Source organism: Carettochelys insculpta, chromosome 14 (genome assembly GCF_033958435.1).
Source record: "Carettochelys insculpta isolate YL-2023 chromosome 14, ASM3395843v1, whole genome shotgun sequence".
Taxonomy (NCBI): domain Eukaryota; kingdom Metazoa; phylum Chordata; order Testudines; family Carettochelyidae; genus Carettochelys; species Carettochelys insculpta.
Genome location: NC_134150.1, coordinates 5,422,344 through 5,436,354, shown reverse-complemented (window position 1 = coordinate 5,436,354; position 14,011 = coordinate 5,422,344). Strand labels below are relative to the sequence as shown.

Sequence of the window (14,011 nt, the reverse complement as noted above, 5' to 3'; positions counted from 1 at the left end):
GCGTTCCCTGCCTTTGCCTCCCAGCAGTCAAAAAGAAAGCACTACAAGGCATCTCTCCTACGACGTCTGTTCATTTGTCTACGTAGGATCATCTCCGCGCAGTCAATATTCCCCTCTTAGGAGGATGCAGTCCCCACGCGCATTACCCTGAAGAGCATATTCAGATTGTTGTTTCTAATGGCATCCCGGCACGCAGTGATCACCTGGGTCTTGGGTTTCCCAACTGGAAAGGGGGGAAAAAAATAAAACAAATCAGTCATTAAAGAGACATTTGCAGGTCAGAGTTGGTCTCCCACAATTTAAATCTTGTAAAACAAACTTTTTTTTTAAACAAAAGCAAACTGTAGGCACATTTTCCCTTTTATTAAATTCCACATCAAAGGGGTCCAGTTATTATTTGTATTACGAAACTGCCTATGGGCACCCTGCAAATAAAATAGGTCCTTCCCCAAACAGCTGGTTGCAGTACAAGAACTGAAACACTGCTTATTGCAAGTGAGGCGGCCTCATATTCTTTGATAGGAGAAAAGCATAAAGAAATCAAACAGCAGCAAAAGCCAATACTTAAAGGTCCTTTTTAATAACTTAAGGTGTTGCTAGTAATGTAGGTAAACTTTACAGTAGTCAGACTTGACCTGATTGTGTCTCCTTCAAACTTCTGAGCCAGAAATGATAAATCCAACTTCAACTTTTCAATTTATTCTGTACAGTTTTAATCAAAGCAGCGTCTTGCATTACTCAAAACACTGTTAATGGGTTTGAATTGTTTCACCAGTGTTGTCCCAAGGTCAAATTTGGAGCCTGATACCAAGTTCTGTTGAGCATCCATAACTTCCTGACTTCCCTGAGACTCTAGAGTACCCAGCCACTCACTCAAATCATCAAGTCATGAATGTAACAGAAATACCAAGGATGCTTCTTCCAGCCAAATATCTAGGAAAACAATAGAAATAATTTTTTTTTTTAAAAAGCACACAAATCAGGTTTGAGATTGAATTTCTGGCCCAAGCCCAGCAATTTCTCACCTACCTCCATGCTCTCCCAACATGCATATCGAGTCTGAGTTTGTACGTCAGTGGTGACAGGGCGGATGACTTACAAAGTGGGCAAAGCTTAACCAACTCGCCGCAGAGTTCAGAAAGAATGTGGGGGTTTTTTTCAGACTTCATGCTCTAACACCCACTTAGCCAGACTTGGATGCTTTAAGTTTCATACAGCGAAGGGGCCTAATTTGCAAGCTGCTCTGCACAGACTGAACCTAGTGCACTCTGCTCTTTCCATACAGTGCCACTTGCAGGATGTGGCTCAATGTGAATAGCAAATCCTGGAGATTAGGGGCTGAATCTTACACCTTGTAGAGCTCATTTGTATATATCTTTTAAAGTGAGAGTAACACCGCTGTTTAAACAAACGAGATTTCATATCCCTCCATAGCTGAAAACTGAAATTCCCAGTATTAAGTCTGGGACCAGACAACAAAATTTATCAGGCCTTCAAGACAAGCTAACAATCCTACATTTGCTCTTCCATGCACCATTCACCAAAGCAGAATACCCAAAGTAGAACCCAGCCCTGGACTTACCACGCAGCCGCCCTGCTCTCTGGATAGCTTGATTTACAGCTTTAAGATTATTTAACAACTCAGTGTGATTCGTGCAGCGAATTTTATATTCATTAAGTAAATCTCTGTTAAGATCGTAGAGTTCCATGTACCGTTTCTTCATATTTCTTCTGTGAAAATGAGCAATCGGGACAAGAAAACTGGGTGACAAATCACGTTTTATTAATGTAAACAAGCAAAGCGACAATATTAAGTTACTATGGTGACTGCAGCTACCTATTGTTCTCCAGGTGTCTGAAGCTAGCCGGCTGAATGCGTCAGAGATTAGGTAGGTTGGAAACCCCATCTGTCATGTTTAATCACAGGGAGGGAGCCATGTTAGTCTGTATCTTCACAAAACAAAAAGGCAATCCCACAGCACTTTTAAGAGTAATAAAATAAAGTATTAGGGGATGACCTGTTGTGGGCCAGACCCACTTTTTCAGCTCTGGCAATTCTGAATTCAGAAAGTTGCAGACCTGAAGAAGTGGGTCTGCCCCACGAAAGCTCATCCCCTCATTCATTATTTTGTTACTCTTTAAAGTGCTGCAGGACTTCCTTCTTGTCATGTATGTTACTCCTGATTTCTTACACCAGAAAAACTAAGTCACTCAATACATTTACTCCGCTCTCTCACTCTTTCACAGGCCTCCCACAATAGCAATTGCTCCTCAATGCTGGATTAAGGATTGGGAGCCCTGGGGAAAGGAGTTTGTTTCCCCAGAAGACTTAGTCTTGCCGATCATTAGCTGCATTAGATCCCTGGACTTCTTGCAGCGGACAGTCGTGATGCAGACATTAGCCCTTAGCTTCAGGACAGAGCTGTTCGGAGCAAGAGATCAGTGCCCTGAAAACGCAGGAGAGACCAAACTCTAGCTCCACTTCTTGCTCACACTGCTTCCGTCCCCAGCCCAAAGAGGACAAGGCCTGCCCAGCTGCCGCGCCCTTCCTCTTGAGACGATGGGCTCAGTCTGGCCGAGCTGAGAGCCTACTGACACCATCCGGGAGGAGGGCACGAAGGGTCGTGTGCACCTCTTCCAACACCGTGGGGGAGGGGGCCAGCAGCTGGCAGCACCGTCCTGTCCAGTGGACAGTTTGGGCAAGGCTGGGGGATGGACAGCTGAGTGGTTTGAGCATTGGCCTGCTAAACCCGGCGTTGTGAGCTCAGTTCTTGAGGGGGCCATTTAGGGGCCTGAGACAAATAGATTAAAATAAAATAAACATCTGCCAGGGATGGTGCTTGGTCCTGCCGAGCGGGCAGGGGATGGGATGTGATGACCTCTGGAGGTCCCCTCCAGCTCTAGGAGATGTGTGTGTAACCACTGCGGTCCCCTCTGGGGTGTTCCACGGGGCCCAGAAGACTAGCAGAGGGCCTGGGAGTAGCAGAGGTCAGGCCCACCCCTGCACTCACTGGCGGAAGTGGGGCGACCTGGCCCCAGCCTGCTCGGCTCCGCCGGTGAGCATGGGAGCTGCAGGGAGCAAAGCAGGTTGGGGGCTGTCTCTCTTTGCCACCCACACCAGTGAGTGCAGTGGGGTCTGACCACTGCTGCCAGGCCCCGGACTACACTGCATGGCGGAGTGCGCGAGGAGGGAAGAGGTGTGACCTGAGGGAGTTGTCCCAGGCCCACACCATCCTCCGGGTGGCTCTCCCCTGGGCTAAAAGAGGTGTGGGGAGCAGTCCCATGGCCCGTGCTCCCTGCTTTGAGTCTTTGCCACATTCTACCCAAGTATTCCGCCTGCTGGCTCTCAGCCTAAAGAACAGGCCAAGAACACGCTGACATGTAAATAACGCACACCCAGATTTAAGGCAGCCGAGCTCCATGTCTAGTGCTGCTGTTCTGTACCACAAAGCAATGACTGCGGGTACCAGACAGAGAAACGCAAAGGCTGCTCACATGTCTCTGATGAGGCGTGAATCTTCTGCTCGAACCAACATGCTCCGGATCAGGTTGGAGTGGTCCGCCATATCGGCCGTGAGTTTCTGATGGACTGAATGAGACTCATCCACCTGTCGAGAGTAAAGACACCCGACCCTGTGCAAAATCTACACGCCGTTGAGAGAGTTCGGGTTTGCAAAGTGGAGACTGCAGCAATTTAACGTGGAACAGTTCCCTGTCCCTCGGCCCAGCTCCTTGCCTTGGAAGATCAAGTTTTCAGGGCCTACTGACCTCCCTGGTTCACTCAGGCATGATCTAAACCATGCCACTCAATCCACTCAGGGCTTCCAATCTCATGGTCCGAGTAACAGAATGGGAGAACCGTCCTCAACATCAACAGCCAGGAGGAGACGTGGATAACAAGGACTTTTAGAAAAGGGGCTGTCACTCGCTCCTCAATTCAGAGCACACCACAAGCCATGGTGGCAGATTTCCATGGCAGGAAGCCGCAGAAAATTTAGACAGGGAGAGAGAGGAAGAAGTCACAAATTTGGAGGCCCCCTGTCCACCACCAAATCCCCTGCCAGTTAGACGTGGTTGGTGCCTGCTCACCTTAACTAACACTTTCCGCAGCTCCTCAAAGTACGCCGGGAAATCCGCGTCCACCTGCAGTTCTTCAATCGCCAAGAAGGAGGCCATTGACTGGATAAGGTCACCGGCTAGATCTATGTCATCTGTGCGGATCGAAAGCTAGCAGGGAAGAAAACGATACCTTGCAGATTTCCCCTCTCTTCAGTGTTCTCCCCCCAGGCACATTTTGCCAGTATTATCATGAAGGAATACTTCTGTTGGAAGCCCTATTACTCCAACTGTGCATTTTCATGGACTAAAGCACAGTGGGCTAGATCTGAAATCAACGGGAATCCTTCCACCGACTTCAGGAAACTCCAGATCTAGAGCAGAAGGGGGAAGATACCACTATGCAGAGGGCCAGCACAAAGCCTAGTTATGTGCCACCTTAGCCCTCAAAATAACGTCGCCTCTTTGTACAGGGGTGAAATTCATCACATCAGCATACACTGCATCAGAAAACTGAAGGGCCACCAGGCTCTATTGTCCATATCAATGGCTGGGATGGGAATTTTACTCCCAGATAGGAGAGTGGGAACAAACTGCCACTGCCGGAGAATGAAATACACCATGTGGACAATCTCCTACTGAAAACACTGGCATTTCATCTGCCTGCGCTGTCACCTAAAACAATGAGACACTGGTGCCACAATAATCAGAGAATCGTAAACTAAGAAAGGATCTCACGAGGTTATAGAGGACAGTTCCCTGCACTCATGGCAGGAATAAATATAATAATGCTTAGCTGAACAGAAATAACAAAAAGCTGGTGACAAGAATATATGAATGGCTAGGTCCCTCCTGCACTTGTTCTTTGACTCCTTTGACTCCTGTCCACATTCCCATTTGGGCATCTCCTCCCAGTTTCTCTCCTCCTCTTTAACAAGACTAGAGCTAAATACAGCAGGGCACGAGAAAAAACTACCTCCCCGCTGGGTTTGATTTTTATGCACAGCTGTCCTGCATCACGCAGGGAAGTGAAGCAGACTTGAAAAGGTGCATTCTGGAGCTCTGCATCCTCTGGTAACAGAAAGCTCTGGTTCAACCACATGACGACCTAGAAAAATTAACACATGGCATTACCCTTCACATGGAGAAACTGTCTAGAATATGTTTGCAACAGATGACCCTGGTCAGCACATATTGTGAGCATATGCACAATCCTACTCTGGGTCATAAAATAAAGGGCTGTTATTAGAAAACAGAACCCATCCGGAAGTTTGTTGTGATCATAGCTCCCCTCTGGACACAACAAACTGACACGACTGCTCCCACCTAATGCTCTGGGGATAACTGGCTATGTTATAAGGGGCAGGTGGGAGGGATGTTCTAAGCATGGTTTTGTATAGTATTACTAGTAAGAGGATCAAGTAAGTAAGATGTAAGCCCTTTGGGGCAGGAACCATCTTTTTGTTCCAAGTCTGTTTATCACTAACGTATGTCCATAACCCCAGTTCCGGTCACTACACTAATAAAAATAACACTTGAGAAACTGACAGATGAAGCACTGTTCAATGGTTAAGACAGTAGATAGGAGATGGAAGTCCAGGGTTCAAATCCCTGCAGTCACATATTTGCTGTGAGACCTGCAGCAAGCCACTTGGCATCTCTGCAACCTCAGGTTCCCATCTGTAAAATGGGAATAGCACTGCCCCCTGTCACAGGCTGATGTGAGAATAAGTACATTACAGCTTGCGGGATGCTTACATGCTATGGTAACAGAAGCCATAAAAGCACCAAAGATAGTTGGAGCTCAGTGGGGCAAAGCCAAAAAGTTTTCCTGAAAGCAGAGTATTACAGCTGATCAACCTGCCATCAACCCCCAAGTCAGCAATACTTTTGTTCCAGTAATTTCCATCCAATGAAAGTATCGGAGGGGTAGCCGTGTTAGTCTGGATCTGCAACAGCAACGAAGGGTCCTGTGGCACCTTATAGACTAACAGAAAAGTTTTGAGCATGAGCTTTCGTGAGCACAGACTCACAGCATCTCATGAAGTGAGTCTGTGCTCACGAAAGCTCATGCTCAAAACTCTTCTGTTAATCTATAAGGTGCCACAGGACGCTTCGTTGCTCAGACAATGAAAGTTACATATGCACAGTAGAGCCTCATTCTGCCACTCCCAAGAACTGGCCAATTCTCAGCCCTGGGTGCAGTGAGCTGCTTAAAATATTTCCAAGATCCACAGTACATTTGCCCATCCATTATGAATGTGAATTGAATTAAACAATGAAGTAAGATAAATCACCTCAATGCTTTATTGCATTTCCCCATATTTCCTTATTTACAAAATTCAGTCATTCACTATGACGCCCTTCCACTAGTGTGAACTAGACAAAATACAATGAAGGAACAAGTGACTACAAGAACTCTGGACTTGTGCAGCTAATTCCTGAAGAAGCACAGAAACTCCGCAAATGTTTCTGGAATGTCAGCATTTTTTTTTAAAAAGCAGCATCAACTCAAGTTGTAAGCTATTTCTGTTAAACACAGACTCCTATTGCCAGTAGTGAGTAAATTACATTATTTCCCGTTGCTCTGGGGATTCTCCAGTTAATTGCAGACACTTCACCTTACACAAAAGCATCCTCTACACTCAGAACCAGAAAATAAGATGTAGAGCACAAACTCACCCTTTGCACCCTCTCACTGATTGTAAAGTTAACAAAGCTCAGAGGTTCAGTGGCTGAGTCAGGACTGCTCAAGGCATACATTGAAAAACGGGGGAGTTGTCTTGTCAGCTCAAAGACATGGAATTGTGTGCTGGAACAAATCCAAAAGGAAAAGAGAGAACTTTACCAACAGACCAGTGATTTTCTATTGCACCCCTCTATTAACAAATTCAAGATGAATCACCACAATCTCTGCAACAAATACAGCTTTCACCAGGAAAATACACTGAAGATACAGCACTGAAGATGTTTTATTCAACAGTACAATTCAGCCTTATAAAGTAACATTAAAGACGAACAGCATCCCTGAATTCCATTCTCTGAATTGCTGCTGCAGGGGTGGGAGGGCCTCAATGACAGTAAAGGAAGCTCTGGTCCAGGGGTCGGCAACCTGCGGCTCTTCAAGGACGTACTTGCAGCTCTAAGAGCTGCTGCCGCTGACTCCTCTTGCAGCTCCAGAGACGGCCACCACGTCAACGGAATTTATTTATTTAAAAATCAATTCTGTGGAAGCGGTAGGAGCTCCAGAGCGGCTGAGCAGTCAGGGGCTGCAGGGCAGGGAGCCCAGAAGTGAAAGCTGGCTGGTTAGGGAGCCACTCCATGTGGACAGAAGCCAGCCGGCAGGAGGGCTGGAGGGAGGGGCAGCTGAGCCTGCCTCTGTTGGAGCTGCACATCCTCCCAGCCTGCCAAGTAGGCGTCGGCAGCGTGGAGCAGTGGGGGGGAAGCTGCGGTGGAATTATGCACTGAGGGGAGTTACTCCTGGGGGGGGGCGTTGTATGAAGAGGCGTAAGGCCTGGAGATAGGGGGCTGATTTGGGGGCTGAGGCGGGTTAAGCCTCAAGATGGGGGTAACAACTTTCTAACTGGTACAAATCAGTGTGTGTGCGCCTGCACTGGTATTAAAATAGAGGTGATAAAAAGTACAGTTTGACGTTATTTATTAAGGACGGTCTCTTATTCATGTGCATTGCTGCTCTTGAAGGATTGACTTTGTAACTGAATGTGAAAAATGGCTCTTGTCATGATTTCAGTTGCAGACCCCTGGGCTAGTCCAACCATGGACCACTCTGCCACTTTTAGTAGAGATACAACTAGCAGGAGCAGGGGAAACAGAACCTTAAACTCTGGTCTTGGCAGGCAAACCAAAAGTAAAAATGATTCTCAAATGTAACTTGAAATGAATCTGTGCAAATTTTGCCCTCAAATATGGGCCCAGAACTTGTGCTAATGACGAAGAGAGCTGAGGACAGTCAGCAGCTGGCAAACTAACTAACCCACACGATCACAGAAATGTAGGGTGGGAAGGGAGCTCACCAAGTGCAGGCAGGCTGCTGAGTCCACACCAAGTAAACCTAGACCATCCCAGACAGGTGCGTGTTCAAACTGCTCTTAAAATCCTCCAATGATAAGGATTCCACAACCTCCCCTGGAAGACTGTTCAAGAGCTTAATCACCCTTCTAGTCAGGAAGTTTTTCTAATACATAACGTAAGGCTCCCTCAATGCAGCTTAAACCCATTACTTCTTGTCCTGCCTCCAGAGGACAAGGAGAACAGTAAGTCAGGCTCTCTAAAGCTGAGGAAGTATGGATCAGATACATGGACTGCAAGATGGATAGAAAGCTGGCTTGATGGACGGGCCCAATGGGTACTGGTCAATGGGTCAATGTCTGGTTGGCGGCTGGTTTCAAGTAGAGTGCCCCAAGGAGCGGTTCTAGGGCTGCTATTGTTCCATATCTTTATTAATGACCTGGATGAGGGGATGGATTGCACCCTCAGCAAATTTGCAGATGACACTAAGCTAGGGGGACAGGTAGATACATTGGACGGTAGGGATAGGGTCCAGAGTGACCTAGACAAACTGGAGGATTGGGCCAAAAGAAATCTGATGAGGTTCAACAAGGACAAGGCTGGTGACTGACGGGCTAAGTAGCAGTGCAGCAGAAAAGGACCTCGGGATTATAGTGGATGAGAAGCTGGATATGAGTCAACAGTGTACCCTTGTAGCCAAGAAGGCTAATGGCATATTGGGGTGCATTAGGAGAAGCATTTCCAGCAGACCTAGAGAAGTTATTATTCCCCTCTACTCGGCACTGATGAGGCCACATCTAGAGTACTGAGTCCATTACTCGACCCCCCAGTACAGAAAGGATGTGGATGTGCTGGAGCAGGTTCAGCGGAGGGCAATGAAAATGATTAAGGGGCTGGAGCACATGACCTATGAGGAGAGGCTAAGGGATTTGGGCTTATTTAGTTTCCAGAAGAAAAGAGTAAGGGGTGATTTGATAGCAGCCTTCAGCTTCCTGAAAAGGGGCTCTAAAGAGGATGGAGAGAAACTGTTCACAGTGGTGACACATGGCAGAACAAGGAGCAATGCTCTGAAGTTATGGAGGGAGAGGTGTAAGTTGGATATTAGGAAAAACTATTTCACCAGGAGGGTGGTGAAGCACTGGAATGTGTTACCTAGAGAGGTAGTGGAATCTCCTTCCCTAGAGGTTTTTAAGTCCTGGCTTGACATGGTCCTGGCTGGGAGAATTTAGTTGGGGTTGATCCTGCTTTGGGTGCGGGGCTGGATTCAATGACCTCCTGAGGTCCCTTCCAGCCATCGAATTCTATGATTCTAAACCTTTTATTGTTTTCACTGCTCTCCTCTGGACTCTTGCCCATTTGTCCTCCTCTTTGCTAAAGTATAGCCCCCCAAAAGTGAACATGGTACTCAAGCTGAGTCCTAAGTACAGTGAGACAACTACATCCCGTGCTTTATATGAGACACTCCTGTTAACATACACCAGAATATTAGCTCTTTTTGCGACTGCTTCACATTGGCTTGTATTCATTGTGCGATCCACTGTCATCCCCAAAGCCTTTTTGGTAGTTCTACAACCCCAGCTAACTTCTCCTCATTATGTAGTGATGCACTTGATTTTTGCTCTCTCAGTGAACTATTTTGTCCTTAATCACCATTGAATTTCATTTGGTTGATTTCAGACCAGTCCAGTTCTCCAATTTGTTAAGCTTGTTTTGAATTCTAGTCCTGTCCTCCAAAATTGCTTGCAACCTCTCCTAGCTTGATGTCATCTGCAAATTTGTAAGCATATTCCACACTCCACATCCAAGTCATGTATAAAAATACTGAATGGTATCAGAGCCAGGATTTACCAACTGCAGGACCCCTCCAGAGGCACTGGATTAGTCAATAAGTGGACATTGAACCAAATCTGGACCACTAGACACTTGAATAGACCCCATTTTTCATTTATTTATTATCATTATTATTAATATTTTTTCCTTGGCAGTTTGGACCTTGACTAGACCTTTAACCAAGAAATTTGTACATTGACAAAAATAATTCATTACACTGAGATACACCAGCCCAGCTGGATAATGAACCGTTGATAACTGCTCTTGGAGAATGATCTCTGAAACATCCACTTTATAATAATTTCACCTAGACCTTTTTCTCTTATATTCCATTAGCACCCAAGCTGGGTCCACAGTAGTTGTCCACAGCTGTCAATGGCAAACCTGCTGCAGACTATCAAGAAAACAAGATCAAGACCCTTGAATTTTCAAGGATACAGAGCTTCCATTTTCAAACATCCTGGCATCTGCAGCTTCAGCTGAAGTCAACGGAAGCTGCAGGTGTTCAGCATCTCTGGAAATCAGGCTCCTCGTTTGTGTTTTTAAAAAAGCATTTCAGTTCTCTTTTACTTGGTAATCAGAATGCACAAGAACTAGGTCTGAAGAAATTAATGAAGTACTTGTCACAGACCTTCTACAATGTAAGGGCACAGAAAGATACTGAATCTATATCACTGCTGCATTTCACACCAAATACAGCAGATGTTGGAAATGAGGCTTCACACCATACTGTACCCCAAATCTTACCTGTTTCTGTAACCCACAAAGGCTTTGATGTGTAAATCCACTGGGACATCTTTGGAAGGGGTGAGAGGAACCTGAATGTGACCTGACAGATTCTGGAGACTGGGATGAACCACATGGCTCTCACCTTCAAAGATCCCTTCAGCAAAGATCAGCACGGCTCGGATAATTGTGTCTTAGGAAAGGGAAGAAAGTGATTTATTAATTAACAGTTCTCCACTGGCAGTAACTCTGCACCACTTTCAGAAGTGACTGGTGGGGAGTTTTCTGGGGGGAGCAGGGGAGAAGAGGTTGGATTACAGACATTTAGTCCTCTCTGCTGAGACCCACATTCAGCTCAGCCTCAAGGCTGCATACGCTGCATTGCATCTAGCCACTCCTACAGGTGACATGAGGAGGGCTACATGGATCATTAAGACTGATGTACTTCACTTCACATATCAATTGCAGGGATGAAGGAACAAGCAGTAAGGAGTTAGTAAGGAGCAAGTTACAATAAGGAGTTAGTTAGGCCTTTAAGATACCAGGGGGATGAAGGTCACAGAAATACCTATTCAGATTGTTGGAATACTGGTTCATTCAAAAGTCTTGCAAAAGAAAAGCACCAGGACCAAGGAAACTGAGGATGACCGACCAACAGGGAAACTACGGGTTAAATGTACCAAAACATTTGCAATGTGAGGTTCCAAGAAACCATCAACAGCAGCTGCAAATTATTTCTCACCATTAGATGTGGAAATAGACAAGTTCACATGGGCGGGCTGGCTGTCAGAGGCCAGGTTCACTGACAGGGCTGTCTGGAGCTGGGTGTTAGCTGGAATCACTCCCCTCTGCCCATCAGCTTCATTCACTGGAGCGCTCAATTCAACCTGCTGCAAGGCACACATTTTCAGCTCAGCATGACAAGAGCAAAGCATTCAGGAAAGCCGTTCTCCTCCAAAACCCCCACCACCACAGAAGGGGATCCAGTGCAGTAACCTTCGTAGATTTCAAACATCTGTCAAGAACGATTCGATCACAGGCTTCTCCTCAGACTATTGTGGCTGAATCTGACTTATACAGTGCTGGCTGCCAAACATGATTCTCTTTACAGACCTCAATTTAGAAAAGCATGAGAGGTTGCTTGGGGCAGCCCTAAACTTTAAGCACATACTTACATCCCCTGGGACAGCAGCACACACTTAAGTATATTGTTGAATCCAGGCCTTAACCATCACACCAACAGCACGGACCTACTCTTCCTTGTGCCTGTTCTTAACCTCAGCCTAACTCTGCCCTTTGCTTTGTATCGCCCATTTGTCAAGGCTGCCCTCGTCCCCTGCGCTCCGCCCATTGTTTCCAAACACATCTGTCTGTCAGATTCTCACATGATCACCTCGGAGCCCTCTTCTCACGCAGGCAGCATCAACAATGAAGATTCTGCCATTAGAAATTACGCTAACCATTCAATAACATGAGCCAGAATAGAATTCAGCTCCATCTCCATTAGCCCTGCAGAGCCGACACATTCAATGGACTAAAAAAGTAGGGAAATACTTAGTTATTAAAGTAAGAAGAGCTGGCACTGAAAACACACACGGAACAGGCCTATTGTATAAGATGTCTCGATTTTACATAGTCACTACACTCCAATTCTTCTCATAGCATATTGGTCTGGGTCTTGTTTCACTTTACCACTCCCTGGCCTCAGTGGAATTACTCCTGATTCATGCTAGTGTGAGACCAGAGTTGGGCCCTACATCTTGTTTTGAGAAGTACCTTTGAGTTTTCTTCATAGTTTCGTAATTCCAGCAGCAGATTGTGTTTCTTTTGACTAAGCTCCCGAATCAGATCCTGTTCTGCACTACTGTCCATCAAGTTTCCTTTCATCTCCTGGCTTCCTGGCAGGTAGCCACGTACTACACAAAAACAAAGCACAGAATAGTTCAAACATGATCTTTAGCAGCAATCTCTAGACTTCCACTTTTGCAGCATGATGGACCCTACAAATACTATTGGTTCAGCCTGTCAGTGGGCATAACAGGGCGTAGCTCCACTGAAGTACGTGGAGTTATGTTGATTTACATAGCTGAGAATGTGTCCCACTATACTTGCCATGTCAACATGGCTTGACATTTAAAGGGATACTTATGACTTCTAATACATTTGGAGACTTCCAACTTTCACTGATTAGAAGGAGTGGCAGAACAAGGCAGATCTTTCTGTTGGAATTTTCTTTTATATTTTAGTTTAAGTGAGTCTTAAGTTACTAAAAAGTAGCTCTCAACATTACTCCACTCTGAACCCACCTATTTTTCTGGGAATTTTACAGGGGTCAAGTGTTCTAGTTATTATCTTGGTATGAATGCAACTCACCATTGCCATCTAGTCTGGCTAGCCAACCCGCATTGCTTTCCTAACCTATCTCCTATTTTTCACCTAAGGACACCTAGCTAGAGGGCTAATACTTGCTTCATAATGGTCAGGATGAGCAGAAGGTTGGGTCCCTGCACCTGAGAAGTTGGGAGGGGATACTGAGGCAGAATAGCTCAAGTAGGAGGCTAGGAACCAGAGAACTGCCTGCAAAGGCCTTTCACTTTATAAGATGCCTGTACCCTGTAAGAGAAGATGAAAACCATGGAGGAAAAACCAGCTCACTCAAGAATTACTGAATGTTCTGCCTGACTGTGCAGCACCAAGGAAAAGGGATGAAGAAGCTGAAAACCTCTGTGAGTATAAGGGCACACCATCCCAATGACACACACACACACACACACGTAACTATTTCCTTGACAGTCAGTCATTCGATGTATCTAGTGGGAGGGAAGGAGAGAGAGAACATTGAAAGACAGAACAATAGCTGCAATCTTGAAACTAGCTCAACATGGTTGGATCTTGTAGATAAAGTCCTGAAAGGCATAAGGTTCTGTGCATATGCGCCTGACTGCAGGATTATCATAATTTAGTATCTCAAACAGTAGCGCCAAGAGATTCCAACAAAAATAAAGGGCCCCACATTGCCATGTACTATGTATATCTATATGTGCAGCAAAGGATAGCAGCCCCAGCCTGAAAGAACGAGATCAAAGTCAATGATATTAACCTATAGGGCTTATTTAAAATGAGTTGCTTTATTAATATGGCCCTGTCCATTGGGTGTTTACTCTCCAGAAAAAAGGGTTTACACAGCCTAACATAAGCAGGGGCTTCTCAGTAACAGGGAACTTGGAAATGGCAGAGATGCTCAATGACTTCTTTGTTTCAGTCTTCACTGAGAAGTCTGATGAAAGAATGCCCAACATAGTGAATGCTAGTGGGAAAGGGGTAGGGTTAGAAGTTGAAATAAAAAAAGAACAAGTTAAAAATCACTTAG

At 45.7% G+C, this 14,011-nt stretch overlaps 1 protein-coding gene across 5 annotated transcripts in view; it reads right to left on the bottom strand.

Annotated features, from left to right (window-relative positions):
• Positions 1–53: 53 nt before the first annotated feature.
• The window catches only part of BBS2 (Bardet-Biedl syndrome 2), a 33,865-nt gene continuing 19,907 nt past the window's right edge, over positions 54–14,011 (bottom strand). For 3 of the 5 annotated variants that reach the window (XM_075008993.1, XM_075008997.1, XM_075008994.1), the window contains 9 exons: positions 12,418–12,557; positions 11,384–11,531; positions 10,663–10,834; positions 6,739–6,868; positions 5,033–5,164; positions 4,090–4,227; positions 3,496–3,608; positions 1,583–1,731; positions 54–223 (listed from right to left, as the gene is read on the bottom strand). In XM_075008993.1, the coding sequence (XP_074865094.1) occupies positions 117–223; positions 1,583–1,731; positions 3,496–3,608; positions 4,090–4,227; positions 5,033–5,164; positions 6,739–6,868; positions 10,663–10,834; positions 11,384–11,531; positions 12,418–12,557 (1,229 nt within the window). In that variant the 3' untranslated portion in view covers positions 54–116. Of the gene's footprint in view, positions 224–268; positions 934–1,582; positions 1,732–1,862; positions 1,908–3,495; positions 3,609–4,089; positions 4,228–5,032; positions 5,165–6,738; positions 6,869–10,662; positions 10,835–11,383; positions 11,532–12,417; positions 12,558–14,011 lie in introns of those variants that run through there. The other 2 variants (XM_075008995.1, XM_075008998.1) reach the window with 2 other exon arrangements.